The 19,783-nt window shown below is 51.7% G+C and overlaps 11 protein-coding genes across 11 annotated transcripts; 7 read left to right on the top strand and 4 right to left on the bottom strand.

Annotated features, from left to right (window-relative positions):
- Positions 1 to 345: 345 nt before the first annotated feature.
- On the bottom strand, positions 346 to 1,608 carry A1O3_04260 (uncharacterized protein; the record flags this gene model as incomplete). The annotated part of the gene is made up of 1 exon (XM_007734390.1): positions 346 to 1,608. The coding sequence occupies one exon, from the start codon at positions 1,606 to 1,608 to the stop codon at positions 346 to 348; it is 1,263 nt and encodes a 420-aa protein (XP_007732580.1).
- A 697-nt stretch (positions 1,609 to 2,305) lies between these two features.
- On the top strand, positions 2,306 to 2,671 carry A1O3_04259 (uncharacterized protein; the record flags this gene model as incomplete). The annotated part of the gene is made up of 1 exon (XM_007734389.1): positions 2,306 to 2,671. The coding sequence occupies one exon, from the start codon at positions 2,306 to 2,308 to the stop codon at positions 2,669 to 2,671; it is 366 nt and encodes a 121-aa protein (XP_007732579.1).
- Positions 2,672 to 2,954: 283 nt separating this feature from the next.
- Positions 2,955 to 3,332, bottom strand: A1O3_04258 (uncharacterized protein; the record flags this gene model as incomplete). Its single annotated transcript, XM_007734388.1, has 1 exon — positions 2,955 to 3,332. One exon carries the CDS (start codon positions 3,330 to 3,332, stop codon positions 2,955 to 2,957), a length of 378 nt encoding a protein of 125 aa, XP_007732578.1.
- A 1,221-nt stretch (positions 3,333 to 4,553) lies between these two features.
- A1O3_04257 (uncharacterized protein) lies at positions 4,554 to 5,710 on the top strand (the record flags this gene model as incomplete). The annotated part of the gene is made up of 3 exons (XM_007734387.1): positions 4,554 to 4,584; positions 4,652 to 4,889; positions 4,945 to 5,710. The coding sequence occupies 3 exons, from the start codon at positions 4,554 to 4,556 to the stop codon at positions 5,708 to 5,710; spliced, it is 1,035 nt and encodes a 344-aa protein (XP_007732577.1).
- Positions 5,711 to 6,161: 451 nt separating this feature from the next.
- A1O3_04256 (uncharacterized protein) lies at positions 6,162 to 6,380 on the top strand (the record flags this gene model as incomplete). Its single annotated transcript, XM_007734386.1, has 1 exon — positions 6,162 to 6,380. A coding segment is annotated over one exon (219 nt), but the record flags the coding sequence as incomplete, so codon positions are not given.
- Positions 6,381 to 6,609: 229 nt separating this feature from the next.
- On the top strand, positions 6,610 to 6,921 carry A1O3_04255 (uncharacterized protein; the record flags this gene model as incomplete). The annotated part of the gene is made up of 1 exon (XM_007734385.1): positions 6,610 to 6,921. A coding segment is annotated over one exon (312 nt), but the record flags the coding sequence as incomplete, so codon positions are not given.
- A 1,132-nt stretch (positions 6,922 to 8,053) lies between these two features.
- On the top strand, positions 8,054 to 9,487 carry A1O3_04254 (uncharacterized protein; the record flags this gene model as incomplete). Its single annotated transcript, XM_007734384.1, has 1 exon — positions 8,054 to 9,487. The coding sequence occupies one exon, from the start codon at positions 8,054 to 8,056 to the stop codon at positions 9,485 to 9,487; it is 1,434 nt and encodes a 477-aa protein (XP_007732574.1).
- A 1,461-nt stretch (positions 9,488 to 10,948) lies between these two features.
- Positions 10,949 to 14,163, bottom strand: A1O3_04253 (uncharacterized protein; the record flags this gene model as incomplete). Its single annotated transcript, XM_007734383.1, has 5 exons — positions 10,949 to 13,185; positions 13,240 to 13,537; positions 13,589 to 13,914; positions 13,961 to 14,070; positions 14,120 to 14,163. The coding sequence occupies 5 exons, from the start codon at positions 14,161 to 14,163 to the stop codon at positions 10,949 to 10,951; spliced, it is 3,015 nt and encodes a 1,004-aa protein (XP_007732573.1).
- A 572-nt stretch (positions 14,164 to 14,735) lies between these two features.
- A1O3_04252 (uncharacterized protein) lies at positions 14,736 to 16,114 on the top strand (the record flags this gene model as incomplete). Its single annotated transcript, XM_007734382.1, has 3 exons — positions 14,736 to 14,862; positions 14,925 to 15,248; positions 15,312 to 16,114. 3 exons carry the CDS (start codon positions 14,736 to 14,738, stop codon positions 16,112 to 16,114), a joined length of 1,254 nt encoding a protein of 417 aa, XP_007732572.1.
- A 1,683-nt stretch (positions 16,115 to 17,797) lies between these two features.
- On the top strand, positions 17,798 to 18,384 carry A1O3_04251 (uncharacterized protein; the record flags this gene model as incomplete). Its single annotated transcript, XM_007734381.1, has 2 exons — positions 17,798 to 18,050; positions 18,098 to 18,384. 2 exons carry the CDS (start codon positions 17,798 to 17,800, stop codon positions 18,382 to 18,384), a joined length of 540 nt encoding a protein of 179 aa, XP_007732571.1.
- Positions 18,385 to 18,692: 308 nt separating this feature from the next.
- On the bottom strand, positions 18,693 to 19,436 carry A1O3_04250 (uncharacterized protein; the record flags this gene model as incomplete). The annotated part of the gene is made up of 1 exon (XM_007734380.1): positions 18,693 to 19,436. One exon carries the CDS (start codon positions 19,434 to 19,436, stop codon positions 18,693 to 18,695), a length of 744 nt encoding a protein of 247 aa, XP_007732570.1.
- Positions 19,437 to 19,783: the final 347 nt, after the last annotated feature.

The raw sequence follows: 19,783 nt of genomic DNA, 5'->3' as shown, positions 1-19,783 counted from the left end.
AGGAGATACCTAGGTACTCAGATGCGATGGAAGGCACAATCACAATCATCGCCGCAGCCAAAACCAAAACATGTTACTCAATTAGGCAAAGTGCAGCATACCGCGTCATGTGATCCTCCTGAAGCTGATTCAAGAATGACTAATCACATCGCGCTGGTAACATCAACCTGGGGAGGGCTCTACAAGTGTTATTCAAAGCCAAATCTACCACTATTTAGCTATTTAATAGTAGCAGGCTGATGGGGATCTGAGCGGCAAGGTGGCTGACGCTGAACAGTCCAACCAGAATGTCTCAACTTTTGTTTCGCACCACACGGCGACGTTGAGACCTCCTACAGAGTGCCTTTACAGTTTAGCAATGCTTTTCCTTCCGGAATCCTGCACATCTTTGCCTGCCCCTTCCTTGATAACTTCGTCCAACACCTTGACGAGGCCCTCGACTTCTTCCACTGTGTTATAGTGCAGTAGAGAGACTCGCACTACCCCGTCATCGGAATCTTGAACACCAAGGACTCTCTCCAAGAGACGCTTGCTGTAGAAATGGCCGCTTCGGCAGCCGTAGGGGGCCCTGGCCTCTATTCCATTGATGACTCCGAGGGAGCTCTGGCCTTTAACTCTGAAGCTGATGACGGGATGCCGCAGATGCCTGTTCGAGGAAGGTTCACCGTAGATTTTGATCTGATCCGGTTTTGATCGGAGGTAAGACAGCAACACCTCTTGAAGCTTCTCTTCTTGCACTCCCACTGCTTCCCAGCCCACTTGGTTGATATATGCCACTACCTCTGGGATGGATTGGATGCATTCATAATTGCCGCCAGCCAAGCCCAGCAGTTCTTCCAAAGTGTTTCGCGACTTGAAAAAGTGGCCTAGGCTTTGAAGCTGTTCTTGTGCCTTCTTGCTGGCGTACAACATTGACACATGAGGGCCGTATACTTTGTACCAGGAGAAGGAGTAGAAATCCACCCCGAACGCCTTGACGTCGATAGGCGCATGGGGAGCGTATGCCACGGCGTCGACGCAGAACAGAGTGTTGGGGTTGGTGTCGTGGATCACTTTGGACAATGCCGCAACGTCCGTGGTGGTGCCCAGAATGTTCGAGGTATGTGTACAACAGACCAGCCGTGTCCTAGACGACAACAGCGCCTTCAAGTCTTCGGGCTCTAGTCTCGGATTGGAATCCGTGTTCTTGGTGGGAATCCACCACTTGACGACCAGTCCTTTCCATTCGGCCAACTGCACCCAGGGAGCAATATTGGCTTCATGATCGAGAGTCGACAGCACAATCTCGGAGCCTGGCTCAATCTTCAGAGCAATCGACAGGTTTCGAAACAGCTGCGTGGTCGACGCGCCAAAGACCACTTCTGCTGGTGAGGCATTGATGTACCTGGCTCCCGCAGCATAGCCTGCATCGAACTTGCCCGTGGACGCCTGGGAGATGGGATAAGAGGCACCGAGTTGGACGTTGTTGCTGGCCAGATACTCGGACATGGAGGTGATGACTGACTTCAAGACCTGTGCACCTCCAGCATTGTCCATGAAGACCTGCTTCTGCGCCAGGGCCGGGAACTGCGCCCGAATGGCGGCCACATCGAATGCGTCCACTGCCATGGCGGAGGGCGGAGGGGACCACGTTGTCTCTCTCTGTCTCTCTCTTCGACTTTCCAATGCTTCAATGGCTCCTCTGCAGGCCAGCAGCGAGATCTACCTGGCGAGATGGTGAAGGAGAGGAAGGTGGGATTTGGTGTTTGGTGTTTGGTGTTTGGTGTATACGTAGTATTTAGTGTTCGGTATTGACGTGTGGGCAACTCCGTGGTCGGTGAAACTTGAACTGTTGGGTAATAGTGTATACTCGGTCCTGATAGAATGGGTCTGCAAAGTAACCCGACCACACAGGGCCGCTGAAGATACATTTCTCTATCTCAATGGTGCGAACCCACTCTCGGCGTCGACGCTTACCAACCATGCTCCCCTCGTCATCACGACCATATCAAACTCAGCCCCTCCTACCTTATCCTTCTCACATACGAGCGCGTATTTGACAAAGCAGGTTGTAGGCGTTGTAGGGGACCTCAAGCCCTCGTGCCACACAGACCACGCGGCGAGATTGCTGAACTGGGTCCGGCACCACAATGAATGACCGCGGCCCTCCTGGTACAAATACAAGAACAAGAACAAGAACCAGATGGTAGGGACTGTAGCTCCGTGATATTGCTCAAAGGCACGACCATCAAGTCTTCCATTCAGACGCATCAATCTGCGAGGACACCACCAATCGAACCTCACCGTCCAGACCGAGCCAGATCAAATGGCGTCTCCCTTCAAGACCACCCAGACGACTCTATATGTCACCATTCGCGTCGATCCTAGCAACATCGAGCCTTTCCTTGCCGCCCTGCGTCCTTGTTGGGAAGCAGTTTGTCGCGAACCCGAGTGCCTGTACTTCGACATCTCCCACTCGCCCAGCGAACCGGGGACATTTCATTTCGTGGAAGTCTGGGCCATGGACAAGAAAACGTTCCTCGAGCACCAGCTTAAAAAGCCCTATTATGAACCGTACGAAGCTGCGACGAGGCCAATGTGGCTGACGGAACGGAAGTTAGAGTTCTTGGCCCGAGTGGATGGTTGGAGTTATGTTGACTCTGCCTATCTGGCAGGGAGCGTTCAAACATGAGGAAGGAAGCAAGTCAGTGTTGGCTAAGGCAAGGTGCTCTGGTGGGAAGCGTTGTCACGGTCAAGAATCATGTTTGACCATCAGCTGGGCCTTAAGCGGTAAAGAATCAAGGGGCTTTGGATGCAATCAAAGGGAGACTTCCATAAGGATTGCCATATCGAAGTCTGCATCGTCTAACACAGGCAGTCTGCTTTCTTCTAATCATGTTCGGTAGTTGTACACATCGTTGACTCGCCCAGCACACCGAGCATGGTCTCTATCGTCGTGCTGCATCTTTCGCAGACTATTTCTTGTTCTTGTTCTCTCCCTGTCCGTCCCGTTTCCCGCTGGCCTCCGACGGTGCAAATTGCGTCTGGCCTTCACCCACCATTCTCTTCTTCCATTCGATGAACTCGACGTCTTTCTCCTCGCCCAGATATTCAGCCCATGCTGCAAATTCCTTGTTGGTGCGTGATCTCAACGGGATAGGTGGCATGTCCGAGCTAGCCTTCTGTGGTTCGTCTTTGTTTTTCGGTGGAATGTTTTGTGACTCGTTGTGAATCCGTTCGATTCTATCCTTCAAATTTCTGGTATCTTCGAAAGGGTGTGCCATCTGTGACTCATTGTGAATCCGGTCGATTTTATCCTTGAGGCTTCTCGTATCTTCAGGGGGCTGAGCCATTGTCGCAGGTGTCGCTGTTGTTTGTCGGAAACCAGATAGGTATGCTCTCGTGTAGAAGTGGGAGATCGAGCCGGGCTGATCTGACTCCTTCCGACAGTGTCGAGGTCGAGAAGACGAGGAAGGCATCATGGAGTCGGTATTGAATCCAGTAGGCTTTCGCTTTGGAGGAAATGAAATAGCATCTTACCCTGTGCCATGATTTATACTCGGGCAGTTGTAGCATCCTACCTCCGTGTAGCCTTGTTGTTCAGTGAAGTGAAGCTCCTAGCGGAGCAACACACCGTGACTGCTTCGAGCCTTCGCCTCCATATTCACACCAGAGTATTCAACTTGTGAGAGGAGTGAAGGGGGGCGAGGAGCAGGAAGAGCAGCGATAACCTGATGTGAAGTTATAAGTGATAAAGACAAACATGATTCTTCACCCTCCACCAGGCAAGGCTCCTACGCCGAGACAGAGGATACACGATAGATGTGGCCGAGGACTTGAAAGAAAGGCTGATTGATACTGATCTTTAGCTGTATAGCGCATGTAGGATCTCGGCGTCTCATGTATCTCGTGTATCTCGTGTATCTCGCAAGAACGAATCAGGGCAGCGCGTCAGATTCTGGAAGACGGGCACATGTTTTCTGTTCGCTGCGGCTAGGACCCAACAAGCGATACTGTCGCTCGCATATGCCTGGTCGCCGACCCACAGGGATCAGGAGATGCCTGCAGAGGAAAAGAAACCCAAGTACAGTGCGTTATCAAAGAGATGGAGCCTAAGCCCTCTTGACAATGCCGAGCGGAAGCGGACGCCGGCGCCGGCAGTCCAGTTCATTGAGACGAATGAACGTGTGACATTTTGCATCTCTGCATGTGAAAGAGAAAAAGGATCCAACACCAACTTCAGCTTCAGCATCCCAACTCCATCGCCGGCTGGCATGCCTGACGCTATCCACCGTTGTCCTCGCCGAGAGTGGAAGTGGATGCTCGACTCGACCATTCTTACCCGGGCCTTTTCTCCAACTCCAGTCAGGTACCCAACGTCTCTATCCGTACATGTACCGGCCCTCCGCCTGAACCTGTCGCTCTTGTCCAGTTCGGTGTCTGAACAAATGACCTCTCGCTCTCTTACGCATATCAGCCCTTAGCATGTTTTGTTCCTTTTCACCTCGACTCGCCCGATCCTGACCTTGCCGTTCTGCTTATGCGCTTGCCCTGCGGTACAGAGACTGCTCGACATGGAGAAGTTCTCGCAGTTTCGTGACAAAGGTGAGAACTACCCGTGCGAGAGCAAACACAAAGCAACAGGGTGCAGTCGACTGACTCTGTTATATAGGCTCTGGCATCGCTCCCTTCCTCCCTATCCCGACCGAGCCGGCTGGAATCCAACTACCTTTCCACATTTTTCTCTTCGTCTGCCGGGTGCCCCTCCTCCTGGTTTTCGCCCTTTCATACTTCCTCGTCCTACAATGGATGCCGATAGGAGTTCTGGGAAGGAAAGCTTCGTTATGGTGCATACTGGGCCTACCAGGTATCTGGTGGGTTGATCTACGAATCGACGGAGTGAAAAGAGGGTATGGAACTGCACGAAAAAGCCGGGTCATATCCAGCATGTGCTGACATTTGCAGGTCTTTGGCAAAGAACAGTACCAGTATTCCTCAAGCCGGCTCCATCATCGCGGCCTCCAGCGCTTCTCCCATCGATGCGCTCTATCTGTCTGCCATCTTCGATCCGCTGTTTGTCGCAAGCTATCCTCATAGCAGACTGGTGGAACCCATCTCACTCTTCACCGCCGTTTGCCGGGCCTTTTCATACCCGAAACTGAATCCGTCCGGGAGAGCAAAATTAATCGACCTAAAAACCTATCTGAAGAAACATCCGACCCGCATCGTTGTGGTTTTCCCCGAATGCACCACATCTAACGGGAGAGGTATATTGCCTATGAGTCCTTCCCTGTTGAGTGCGCCCCCGCGCACCAAAGTATTTCCAGTGAGCCTGAGATACACACCACCTGATATCACCACACCAATCCCACACGCCTACTTCACGTTCCTTTGGAATCTATGCAGCAAGCCAACACACTGTATCCGCATACGTATTGCGGAACCCGTGTACAATACATCGAAGAGGACCTCAGAACCAGTCGTTGCAAAGACTTCATCGTATGCCACCAATCATTTCGACACGTTAGCCACCGACAATGTGGCCAGCGATGCAGATACGCTTGTTGGCAGTGAAGAAGTAGAAGGTCCCACCACCAAGGAGGAGAGAGCGTTTCTAGACAAGGTTGCGGAGGCGCTGGCTAGGTTAGGACGCGTCAAGAGACTTGGTCTAGGGGCGAAGGAGAAGGTTGACTTTCTGGATATGTGGAAAACATCACGCAGACGACGATGAGAAGCCGAGATTATAGGGGTGACAGGCCGAAGCAATGGACTACCAAATAGGGTCATGCAAGGCTGCAAGTGGTATCGCGCAGATGTCATGGTTCATCGCAAGAACCGATTCTATGTCGCGCAAAACGTCGGCAAGTCTGGTAGATTGGTCTCGCATCAAGAGCCAGTCAAATCCAATTGATGGCGTGGGCTGTCGCGACTTCTGCAATTTGCGAACACCCGGTCTGTGCGCGATTCCAACACCACCACAACGAGCAGTATGCACGTTATACACCGGACACGAGAACCTCATCGGCACATGAATCTGATCATTTCTCATGGCTCTATTTGGTTTTCATACTGCATTAGGACCTGACAATAACTGGATGAACGAGGAACAACTGCATACTCTCCTCTGCTAGGAAATGACAACTGCTCAGTCCCACCGCTTTCCAACAAGAGTCAATTCGGGAATGCGCTTTCTTTCCGTTCTCGCGCTCGCAGTCACACTTGCGCCGCACTTTGCGCATGCAACGACCCAACTCAGTTTCTTCGAACACAACTCTTGCAATGCAGGGACGTCGTTCGAGGTATACACCGATTACAACGCTCTCACAGCCGACACGTCCTGCCATGAGCTGTCCAATGGGACGATAGCGTTCTACGTGAATCAAATGGACCAAGGTTGTTCACGTGAGTAGTCTCCTTTTTTTCTCTACTTTTTCTGTCTCCCGACCACAAATGTCGATGGGCAGGTGGATGTGCTTGACGCGAGCGAGGAGGACACGTTTGGTGGAACGTGTATCCCGCAAGGATTTGTCTACATATTCGCATCTCAATGGTTACCGTGCTGTGCAGCTGTGGACTTTCATCACTTCCGCCGTCTGGTATCACTTTCTGACGATGTTTGTTCTTGTCTGCTGTCTAGTTCGCTCCTACCTATCTTCCAACTGCGACCCGTCGGCATCTTCGCTAGCCGGCCTTCTCATCACCGTCGGCACATGCTTCTACATCGATGAGGGAGTCAGTCTCGGTTCGTGGCGAGCGGACTGCGCGGGGGTCGACTATACATACACCACTGGCCTGGATAAGTCAAATTCCTACTCCAACAGCAGCAACGCCGCACCGGCTGTGCAGTCCATTCTGAGAACCGCCACAGGCGTTGTTACGGTCACACCCGCCTCAAGCTACAGCTCTACTGCGAGTCCGGCAGCAGCGTCGAGCACCGATGCGGCCACCAGCGCGAATGCAAGGTCGAGCACCAGTGTTTCAAGGGCAGTGAGCAGTGCAACCGCATCGGCGACGAACGGCGCAGGGGCTATTTCTACCATCACAACCGAGTTCTTTGGCGCTGTTTTGTCGTGGGTGGTTGGAATCAGTGTGCTTTGCGCATCGCCGGTCCTGTTCTGAAGATGACGCTCCAATGCCTATGCGTGTTTGATTGTCGGACGCGGATCTGGCTGTTCTGTTTGGTTCACCCATCGCACATCATGGCGTGCGCATTAGTATCATAGGGCGCGTCCCAGCCGCTGGACAATACCTCTAGAGGTACGATGTGTATCCGTAGATAGTATGACAATGTTTCCTTCTCGCCAAAGGGGGTGGGTGGAACGGTGAGCTGGCACACTAGTAGCCGTACTGTCCGTTCCACGTTTAGCCCAGTATTCAAGTCGGTCTCAGGCTGTATTGATGTTACTTTGTATTACTTTTATCCCTTCCCTTCTCTAGGAGTTTTCCGCCTCCCACCTCCTTTGTACCTTTGAAGTCAATTTCGAGGAGGAGGACGAGGAGGAGGACGATCACGACTACGGCAACGAATATGAGGTGTGTAGTAACAATTAGCAGGAGGCAGATTCTACCGGACCGACACGGCAGAGGATGAACAAGAGAGCCAAACGAACGCCCAGTGAGAACGGCCAGGAAGAGTCTCACTGATTAAGCGCATCTAATTAGGTCATTTGAAATCTTGGCACGCCAGACAATGAATGCAAGCAACCCTTCCTTCACCGACTCTACCTACATATGTACTAGGTGAACCTTCATTCCAATATGGATTTGTGGTTGTCACTTGTCACCACTTCACCAGACCACCGGCATTCTGAATGTTAGTCCACATCAGCCATCCCCAGAGGCCCTGAGGTATGAGGTCTCTGTCGGGCTTCCAGTCTAGCCTTCTCGCCCGACGAAAGCCAGCACGACTCACTGCTCGTCCTCTTCACGGAATTCTTTGAAACTCCGAAGCCACACATTGCAGCCCGTGTCTGGTCCTTGAACTGCTTCACCTGCATGCCAAACCAGGGAAGGAAACAATCCAAGGTGGCTCAGACAACCAGAAGATTTTGCATTGATGTCAGATGCAACCAGCATGGTACGGGATGAGGCTGCGTCCGAATACTCCTTCTCGACTGTGGAATCAAACCCAGATCCGGGAGGTGTTTTCGGTGATGACATTTGTCCGTCTCTGGCAACGCACGAATCTGTGTATAACGCCGTTAAGAATCGATGGGTTAGAGCCTCGACCCAGGAATTTATCTGGGGCGACGGTGATACTTATCATATCCGATCGTTTTTGGAATGTGTCGATGGTGTGCCTCCCCTCCGCGTCGGTAAGCTCGACGGCTACTATCGGAGAACGCCACACCACGAAGTCGATCAAGTCCAGGCCAATTTCACCATTCCAGGCATGATGCGTTTACAGACTACTGATGCTCCAGATTGCTCTCAACCAATAAAGGATATCGAGTTCAATGTGTTACTGGGCTCCTCGACATGGTCTACGTTTGCCGAAGCCAACGATGAGATTGAGCTGATGACAAGCTCCTTCCGCAAAAGACCTTGTCGACTCAAGCACTTGAGGCGGTTAGTCTTGGGTTGGTCCTACGCATTATCTTGTAGGTGGCCTGAGTTGGTGCAGGCCAGTGGACAGGAGGCTGCAGTTGTGCACCAAGCGAATTGGAGCTCTGAGGAAGCATTTTGGAAGATGATAAAAGATGAAAGCTGGCAAGTCCACTTCACCCATGAGAACCAAGTTTACTATTCTCCATTCATGATCAAAAGCGAAGGTTGGACCAAAAGTCATCGGTATACCATCACCATTTTCACCATGTTCCTTTGCGACGCTAACAAATATCATAGTCTGTCTACTAAACCGGGATCGGCGAATTTCAGCAAAGTATTTGATCTCCTGCTACGCTTTTGTGCTCGGCACCTCCTGTGGCCTGAGTTCTTCATGGCTATGGCGATCGCTGTGTTGTCTCGACCTACTTTCCGAAGACCTGTTCCAAATTTGATGCCATGGACTCCAACCCCGGCCCTCGAAGTAACCACCTCCGGTGGGACAGTTCCTCCTGCTGCATACGAAGTCTTCGACCGAATCGATCAGATTTTAATGCTGGGATCCGTAATTGAAGGGACGGATTCCTTCCTCTCTGAAGCATCGTTCGATCCCTCATTGCCTTGTAATATCTTGGGCGCACAATACATGGCAATATTTTCTGCTCTGGACATCGACAATGAAGGAAGCGGCGATCGTTTTCTCACGGCGATCTGTACGTTGTTTCCACACCTGACCTTGTTTTGGTATGCTGCTGCTGCTTGCGGTCAAGCCCGAGAAATGATGGACGAAATATTCAGTTTAGGGCCTCCTGTCTGTATTCCTCTAGCGATGTGGACGCGCCGTGTACAGACCGCCTGGCAGGTATCGTATGTATTCGACAACGGAGAAGACGACATCAGTCGAGCGAAAGAACTTTCCCTACTATTCCTGACACGTCCAGAAATGATACAGCCGCTGCCTTGAGCACCACCGTTTGGCAAAACCCCAATAAGGAACTTGAGCCTCGCGTTGAGAGAACACCTCGGCCACGATCACCGATTTTTATCCGCCAAGTTTTACGAACGCCTCCAAAACAATGATGTTCGGGAAATGGGCAAAGAGTGGACAGGTGGCACCAAGTCAGTGCACTTGCCAACATTTCTCAGTGAAACAACCCATGACGCTGTGTGAGTCCACCAATGTTTCTGGAGATCCGAGCTAACATATTTAGCTCCTGCCGTGATGACTGGCTATCCGCATTTGAAATCTCGAGCAATGCGACTCGATACCTATATGCCTGGTATTCTCGCTACGAAGATGGGATGTGGCTGGATGAAGGAAGTGGTAAGAGCTCAGAGGAGATCCGCAATCTAAACAAACACCCTTGGATGCAGAATCTTGTCGAAGAAGATACGGATAGTGAAGGCGGAAACAGCCACGAGTCTCCGAAACGAACTCTTGGACAAGCTGCTATTGCCAGATGGCGTGACGAGGTGGTTCGTGAGCAAGATACACCGTCCTCCTCACACAGATCTAGATCGGCAGAAAGGTGCTTGCCAGAGCTAGTACACGGAAATCGAAAAACGGTCCAAGCAAAAGGTAAGATTTCATTCCCAAGACAGACAAGTCACATACAAGAGATGTTCTTGCTAGGGGGCGAATCGTTGGCCTGCTCATTAACTTCTGTGCAAAACATCCATGTGCTTCAGAAAGTCATCCCCGGCTTTGGAACCGGGCTGACCACGAACTCTGATCCCCGTCCTTGCCTGGCGCTCGTTAATCCTGTACCACAACCAGATAGACCTATCGTGAGTGCGTTGCTCTATCGAACTGAAGGCTTTACTTGACTCTCTGTCCGAGTACGAGTGCGTCGCTCGGGGACTACGACTCGTAGGATGGATGTTTCCTCCTGTAAGCTACCTACCTTGGCTTATTATTATATGTAGTCGCTCAGTACGTTAGGCAGACTTCAGACTTGATTAGGGAGGATTCACTTCTAAGCCCTACAGTATACGTACGTATTTTATATTTATTGGCATACATCGTACACAGTACGAGCAAAGCAGAGCACAGTAGCGCAGAGTAGCGTACAAGACAAATGTAGAAATGCCTTGACCTAAATAGAGCTCAGCTCAGCTCAGCTCCAGCTCAGCTCACCACTATCTTAGATGTTTGTTTTGTCCATCCAGGTCGCCCTCGCCGGCCGAAGATACATGTACTATGTATGTGATGAATGGGCCTGAGAATGGCCCCCACAGTATCTTCTGCCATCTTGGCCCTCCGCAATCCGCAATCCGTCCAATTCCCTGCCAATGGTGATCGCCGTCACCTCCAGCCGCGGATGTAAAGTGCAGCAATAGAAATAGCAATGGCAATAACAATAGCAATAGCAATAGCAATAGCACTGGTAGCACTGCAAACCAGTCAGGTCACCGATATAGACTGTTACCTCCATCTTGTGTTGGCTCTCTCTCCCTCCATCAGGCCTCGCTCTAGCTCATCTTCGTATTTGTACGTGATGCGTCTGCTCCCTCCTCCGCCACCACTAGACGCCGTAGAAGCGTTGGCCTTGGCCGCCTTTTCTCGCCTCTGTTGCTCCTTGAGCATTCTCTCCCGATTACGGGCCTCGCGCTCAAGAGTGTGCGGGTCCTTTTCTACTTCTGCAGGAACCGCAGATGTCGACGCCTGTGGGTGCGACGGAGTAGCTGTACTTGTCGCTCGGGAGTGGTGGGAGCGACCGTTCAAAGCCGAAGCAGAACCAGACACACCACCGTCATCGGCGTCCCGGCGATGATCTCTCTTGTGCCGCCGTGACCGGTGCCGTGATTCCTGATCGTCTGCTCCATGCTCGTGGTCGTGGTCGTGGTCGTAGTCGTAGTCGTAGTCGTGGGGCTTGTCATCTTCATGGTGACGGTCGTGGCGAGACCGCTTACGATCCCGGTCCCGGTCGCGGTCTCGATGCTTTTCGTCTCGATCTCGATCTCGGTCCCGCTCTCTATCTCTCTCTTTGTCTCTGTCCTTGTCGCGCTCCCTGTCCCGTTCCCGGTGGCGTTCCGGTTCTCGTTCTCGTTCTCGTTCTCGCTCGTCGTGTCTTGATGACTTGCTGCTTCGATGTTTGCTCCTACTGTCGCCATCATGCCTATCCCTATTTGACTGGACCGACTCGTCGTAATCCTGCATCTCGTGATCTCCAGCGGCATCGTCTTCACGAGACCGCCGAGAGCGGGATGGCTGAAGCTTTGTCGACGACCATGACTTCTCTTTGTCACCTCGACTTCGACGTGAAGATCTCCTGTCCGCTGAGTCCGACCGCGAGTACGAGCCTTCTCGCGTCTCTCGGTCATAATCATCATGGCCGTTTTGCTTGGATCTCCGATGTCGCTTGTCTTTGTCACGGTAACCAACTTCGTCTTCCTTCTCAACCTCATCCCGTCCATGGTCATGTTTGTCCTGTATGGACGGCCTTCTCGAACGATCCCGGTCTCGAGCTTCATCCTGTTCTTGGGTCGGCGGCCTGCTGCTGCTTGCTGGTTCAAAATCTCGAGATTCTGACCGTCGGGGTGCCATTGATGCTCTACCCATGATCTGAAATCCCGTTGCTGCGGACCGAGAAGCTGATCTGGCCGGTGCAGGTGGCTCACGCATCGCTCTAGGACCCGTCGGTGCACCTATGACACCAACACCTTTTAACGCAGGTGCTTGCGTATGAGGTTTTACTGGTGAAGCAGGACGACCATTCGACATAGGCATCATACCCCGGCCACGGGATGGAAACCTACCATGTCCTCGAGAACGAAACCCAAAGTCTTTCATGTGATCACCATACTGAGCTGACGGACCTAGCGGCGCTGATGGCGGCGGCATCGGTCCTTGGAGATCTTCATTGTAGGCTTCTGGTATTGGTTTGTTTTGGTCAGCACCTTGCGCATCACAATCAATGTCTTTTGATTGAACGGCATCAACATCATTTAGCGTCGCAGCGTCATTGATCTTAGTCTTATTTTGATCTTCGTCCACCTTTTCCGGCTCCTTTGCTTGGGAGCCGCGTTCATCATCCGCAACGACAGCAGCTTCCACAGACTGCTTTTCACCGCTGGCAGGCTTCTGATAGTCGTCTCCGAGGGCCTCTAAAACCTCCTCCTGGCCGCCGGGAGCGAATTCGGCGTCTTCATGGGTGGTATCCGTCCAGGCGTTTTTGGATCTCTGGTCACCCGCTGCATCGTTGGGCCGAGTCTCTGTAGTCTGGGACTGTGATGCCTGGCTATCGTACTGTCTCTGATCAAATCCATTCTGATGCCCCTGTTGATGGTATTGCGAGTATTGATGGAAGTTACCACGGCCTCTACCAAAGCCGCCACGGCCACGTCCACGACCTCGACCATAGCCACGGCCGTAGTAACCACTCTGAAAGTCACCATTGGGATATGATTGTTGGAAGTTTCCATTGGGGGCCATATTGAAACCATAGTTGGAACCAAGGTCACCACCCATGCCATTCGAGAATGCATTTGCATTATTATTCTGCCACATATTGTTGTTGGGTTGGCCATTATTCCAGCCAGAAAACATCCCCTGGGTGGGATTAAAATTCATTCCCATGTTCAAGCCATTCATGCCTCCATTGGGACCGCCAAACCCGCCAAACATGCCAGCCGACATTGGATTCATACCCATAGGCATTCCTGAGGAAATGTTAGCGACGACATACGGTTGACTGTATCGAGGAATCCACCTACCCATCATTGGATTGAACCCAGTCATGCCATTTGCAGCCATCATTTGCATCATTTGATTGTAGTCCATGTTGTTGAAGCCGTTCATCATGTTTGAGAAATCCATCCCGCTCATACCTTCTGGGTTGTTGTTGGATGGGTCTTGCGAGTTCGCTTTGAGTTCAGTGGTAGACATAGACTGATCTAGCAATGTGTCTTCTGCATTCGTCATGTGTTGGGTCGAGATCTCTCGGTGATCATCCTCGAGTTCGACCTGGATGTCAACGTCGTCGTCAAGGTCCAGCGAATCAGGATCCGGATCCTATTGAAGCGGTTAGAATCGTTCGCAAGTCATGATGCGCGGGCGGTTTACCTCAATCGACGGTTGAACCTCGACAGCCGGTGTCCCGTCGGCATCCGCCGCGTCGACCGGCTGCTGCTGATCATGTACCACGGTTGCCGTCGCAGGAGGTTCCTCTTCCTGTCCATCCTTGCTTGCACCGTCCTCGGCCATGTTTGGTTGGGTGGGTGTCTCTTCTGCAGTGATTGACTTGGCTCGTTCGTCGGCCCTGGATTTTTCCACCGTTTTCAGATAGGCCTTTATGGTGTTACGCATCGCTTTGTTTGGTTTGCAGACATCGGAGGTGAAGGGTTTGTGGTCACAGACAGGACAACTGACATCACGAGCATTGTTGAAACCTGCTTGACATCAGTAGCTGTGCAGAAACAGTGATCGGTGCCTTACATGATTCGCAGATGTACCCATCACAGCACGTAGACTTGTAAGCGTTGAGGTTGAATTTGTGGCAGGAGGCGCAGTGCAGTTTGTCAGGAACTTTTTCCCAGTCAAGAGTGCTGCCAGGGTTTAGCAGGTTGTACAAAGACAAGGCGATCTTGCACATACCTGACGATGGCTGCCAAGGAGGCATCCAGATTTGAAGCAGCCATGGTGACGTTGGTGTTTATGTGTGAATGGTGGTCGACAGAGGCCGACAGTCCAGAGACCTGGCAGAACAAGTTGACGGCCGCTGCAGAGCAAACGCCATAACCCGACGATAGAGAATGTGGAGTGACGGGACGGAGTTTTGATGTCTACATGGGGCGGAGGTCAAGAGGTCAAGAACTGAAAGAGTAACAATGGTCTTAGGGTGAAAAGAGTCGATAGATCGATATATCGATAGATTGAAGAAGTGCAGTCGCGGACACTGGCGCAAATACAGGAAGTGGAAGTTCTACACTACCGCCGGGTGGGCCAGCGAGCGCAGTTTAGTGCCCTCCTAAGCATTCCTCGACTGTTGGGTGGACTGAAGAGGTCGAGCGAGATCTCCAACAGACTGGGATGGCCACGCTCTATCTCACGCTATTTCGTACACAGCATAGTTGACTTTCGTGAATGAAGTCACCAATGGAGTCATTCGTATACGTACTCCATACTATGTATCCCTCAGTATGAACTTCTTCACTGTGCCGCTGTTGCTGCCCAACGTCCCTATCAATCCAAAGAAAAGACAGGCAAAGCCATGATTCTAGGCCCTGTCCAGGGGGTCGACTGCGTTGTATATGTTTTCTTTCTGATCCCACAGCTACTCTGGCAGATAGATTTTTCATTGCTCTTGCTCGTGCTGATCAAGGTAATACCCTTCTTAGGTGTGCAATATGGCCTCCCTGGAGATCTCGAGTCCTACTAATAGTGTGATACTGTCTCACAGTGTTCCGACTCCCCCATCAGTTGCTGAAGGAGCGATATTTTACCAGGAAGCAAAGCCAATCCCCTTTCACTCGAAATGCCAGCATCTTCCAGGATGTAGTGGTCCGTTGTGTCCGGTATGCATTTGCCAACATCCCCGCCAGGGTGGGAAGAGTGTTTTTCTGCAAATGGGTCTCGTATCCATTCTTCCGTTTCCGCCTCTTGAGACATGGGTATCTGCGCTGCCCGATGTACTATAAAGAAATTATCCAACCTGGTTTTCGAGGTCTTTGGATTGTCGACAACCCCGATACCGAGCCTGATATCATCATTTACTATTGCCACGGTCAGCAGCCCCCTGGCTGAGTCTAGACTCCCTTGAGTTCCAGTGACTGATTGTGGTGCATAGGAGGTGGGTTTTCCATGGGCTCGTCGCATTTTTACATGGAGTTCCTCATGACTTGGGTAACGCGGCTGAAAGAGAGTGGGTTTCAGAATCCAGCTGTCTTTGCTCTGGAGTATACGCTCGTCCCCGATGCGCAGTGGCCGACACAACTCAATGAGACGCGTGCTGGCTATACTTTCCTACATGAAACGTTTGGCAACGGATCGGCCGCAAAGATCTGTGTCAGTGGAGATTCTGCTGGAGCGACCCTGATCCTGAGTATGTTGCTCCAACCCGGAACTGTCGAACAGAATCAGCGGGCTCAACGATGGCATCGACCTGGATTGGCTATATTGCTTTCGCCGTGGACACATCTTGTTTCAGACTTGAATCAGAACACACCCAGCGATTATTTAAACAAAGACAGCCTGGAGCTCTATGCAAAGCAATATGCCGGCGATGCAGCGTTGACCGATGGCGTGGTCTCGCCTGGCATGAGTACAACTCGCTGGAAACAAGTCTCACCGCCGAACGGCTATCGCATTGTCTATGGTGCTGAAGAAGTATTTAGCCCAGGAATTCAAGAGACGATTCAGCGTATGGAAAACAACGGGGCCATGGTCAAGGCTCATCGACGAGAAACAGGCATTCATGCGTGGCCGGTAGTCAATTTGTTCTTGGGAAACACTCGCGAAGACCGATTGCAGGGGTTGGATATCATGACCGAGTTCATCATGTCGTCTAGTCTGGCATCGAGTGTGTCGGCGGACACAAGAACCAGATCTTGCCTTGCAACTCCACTTCATGTGCGCATGCCATCAGATTAGATCAAGTTTGAAAGTCTGTCATGCAAGGCTTTCAGGGTTGCTTACGGCGACCACAGTCTGGTGTGACCGGGTTGCTGCGTCGCGTTATTCTTCCTTGAAGCCAGGTCGAGCATGCTTTGTCATCACTTGGCAGCGGTTGGAAGAAGATATGTAGAGAGTGCAGATCTGATAAATAGCCTTGATCGATGATGGGTGATTGCTGAACTTGACTGGCGACGACGCGGGCTGATCGATGTAGGATGTAGGTTGTCCGGGTGGCAGACCATTGCAAGATGGGGGTTGTTCAAACTATCTAGCGTACAAATAGGAAGCGCACTTACTGTAATATCCGTACATTGCGTTGACATGGGGGACTGCTTGAGGAAGAAACCTCAAGAGAGTGAGGCGGAGGATAGGTCAGTCATGTAGGAATAAGAATGAAAAAAGACAATGTTAGTGTGCAGGCAGGTCATTGGCGGTGCTAGTTGGAGTCAGGACTAGTGTGTGACAGAAACGGGGCGCAGGCTGCAAGCTCGGTGAGGGTGAGGATGACATTCCTACACCAGAGCCAATCAGGGCCCATCAATCCGCCAGACTGTGATATGACTGGTGGATCTTGGATGATCCCATGTCTGCACCACAGCTGGCAGGAGCGTTTTATAAACATGCGCTTCCCCCTCGCCTTCGCTCAGCAGCCCCTCACGCATCCTCACTGTCCGCTGCACTGCATATGCTTTTCTGATTACTCTGCTAGTTGCAGTATCATACCCATACATCGGCCTCGCCAGCTGCGCCCACTCCATCTCTCTACCCTACCTACGTCTATAAACCAATCCACCTGCCGTCTACGGGTACACCGTACACATACCGAGTGTCCGTCCTCTGCATTCTGCTGGTCGGGATTACGTTTCTCCGACCCTCACCCAACCCAACCCGAACAAAACACGTGGTCTCTGCAAGTACTGCTACCAACCGACCTGATCTACCGACCTTCGTTAACTTCCAACTACTTTAACTCGGAGTGCGGATAGTGGGACACGTATTGCTATTTGACCGCCGTTCACGCTTCACGTGATTCACCCGTACCAAGAGCCACCTGCCTGTTTCACACAATGACGGGCAGGAGCATTATGTGATCAGGCTGGTCCAGCAATTCGGCCTTGTCACCATGCTTGTAACCACACCGCATCAACATTTGTTCCGAGAGTATCAACGCGCCGTCTGTCCCACCCATTCATCACTATTCCACTCTTCCTGACGCCATCCTGTATCCGCGGGCTTGACTCAGCAATGAGTGACGAAGACGATAAGTATCGACCTCGTTCTCCGGATCTGTCAGGCTTCGACGCCCCACCGCCTAGACTGGATCGCCTCCCATCCTACTCTTATGCAGCTTCACCCTTCTTCTCGCCTCAAAGCACCACGCCGTCAACCTCCTATTTTGGTCCCCCGGCCCCCTCGAACGGCCCGCACCAGTCCTATTCGCCTTCGATCTCTAGGACTCCAAGTCTACCCACAACTACTAGCACTTATTCTTCCGTGCCAAGTCACTTGCAGCACTTGCCGTCGTCCTACCACAATCCCTTTCCTTCACATTACTCGCAGCCTCAATTTGCCCCAGGGTTTAGTCCGACCGATATCAATCGGCAACAAACTCGTCCATTCTCACCGCCATTCTCGGGCGTCAAACACGATCCTATCGACATGGCCCGCACCCGGCAGAGAAAAGCAGCTGAAGACTTGGATTCAGACTTCAATCCGAATCATTCTGCGAACACCGCCAATCCCATCAAAACCGAGCAACCACCACCCCCTCAGTCTCTCACATCTATTGCCACACCAGATCCCTCCCATGGCATTGAAGTGAAGACCAAGTTCCCTGTTGCACGCATCAAACGCATCATGCAGGCGGACGAGGACGTCGGCAAAGTCGCCCAGGCCACTCCTACTGCAGTTTGTGAGTTTTAATATCTATTGGCCATGGCCTCCACTAATATCATCTAGCCAAAGCACTTGAACTGTTCATGATTACTCTGGTCACCAAGGGCACAGTAGAGGCAAGAGCAAATGGTTCCAAGCGGGTCACTGCACAGCACCTCAAAGCTGGCTTAATGAAAGATAGCCAGTTCGACTTCTTGACGGAAATTTGCGAAAGTATCCCCGATGAGGGGGCCAAGAAAGGGAGAGCGAAGTCGGAGGCAAGGAGTGAAGATAGTGATGAGGACATTACGCCCAAACGGAAAGGAAAGTCTAAGAAGAGGAAAGCCAGCACTGACGACGACACCGACTGAAAGGCGAGCACTTCACTCGGAAATCTTGCCCCGCATCCACCCACTATCATTAGTCTCTGAGTTACAAGACCAGCGGCACCTTGTTGCTACAGAAGCTATTGTAGAGGGAAAAAGGTGCAGATCGAATGTGATGGCACATCATTGCATACGCGAAATTCCAGCCGGCATGGATGCGCCTCGTTCCTCTCGCACATCGGCCACTGTCCACTTCAGAACGGCTCATACAACATATCTGCCAATTCGTCATCCACGGTCCTATCAAAGTCCTTGTCAGTCCATGGACCCGAGACCGCCTTGGATTTTTGCACTCATACATAAGTGCTTTGGTGCCTACTGGATGCTGACGGTGTGTTGTTTCTCCAAGGCCACGGTGTTTGGTTGATGACAGCCACGAGAATGACGCCACCAAAGAAACCAGTGAAGCCGAGTGCAATCCATCCGATTACGCCAGAGTAAGCCACCACCACTAGACACAGCAAGACAAAAGCACCAATGATCAACGCACCCAAGAGCGCGCTAGCCCAACTGGCATACATCTGGACACTCCATTGACTCGTTTTACCATTGATTCCATCCCAGTCTGCAATCCAGTGATTCTTGAAGAAGGTCAGAAGCGTTGAACCGAGTGATGCGAATGCCAGGGCAAGCAGGAACAATAGCCAGCTGATCGCAAGGAATAGTTGGATTTGTTTTGAGTTGAATGATGGAGTCCGCGATGGTGGAATGGGCGCGTTGTTTGACAGGACATAAGAGAAGGTAATGCTTGCGCCCAGAGTGGCAATGCCAATGATTGTGGTGAACAGTCCGTTGAACCAGGTCGACACCGCCGCTCCTGAATGTTTGGCCATAGGGCGGATGCGGCTCAGGGAGTGTCCATGCTCAGAGTATAGTCCCGTGGCTGTCGTCCGTGGAGGGTTGTTAGTGGACGGGTGGTTTACGGGCGAAAGAGAGCCGTCGGTGTAACCAGCAACACTTCTGTGGCTGTGAGGTCTAGGAGTATAGGGCGTCGCAGTGTCTTCTTCTCCATTGATTTGGCTCTGCTCTATAGTCATCTTGCATGAAAGCACTTTGTAGGTGGTGGGTGATGTTAGGTCGAGGCCGAATTCGCTCCGATAAGCCGAACTCTGCAGCATAGAGGAAATCAAACTACAACTTTTAGATCAGATGTCACAATGAGTGAAATCGAGGAGAGGGAACAGATGCCCTTCAGTTGCAGCAGGAAAATATATAGTGTTTGCCAATGAAGGCATCCAACACCGAATTGGCTGCCTGACCTGTCCCATGGTAGTTGCGACCATCAGAAGAGTGTTGCCTTTTGACCTGCGCAGCAAGAGTCCTAAGGCTCAGTTGCACCCTCCACCACTAACTGGCCTCAGGCCTTAGGCCCCCTTCTGGCCTC

Source organism: Capronia epimyces, assembly GCF_000585565.1.
Source record: "Capronia epimyces CBS 606.96 chromosome Unknown aczIQ-supercont1.3, whole genome shotgun sequence".
Lineage (NCBI taxonomy): Eukaryota > Fungi > Ascomycota > Eurotiomycetes > Chaetothyriales > Herpotrichiellaceae > Capronia > Capronia epimyces.
This window is presented reverse-complemented; position numbering and strand designations above follow the sequence as displayed.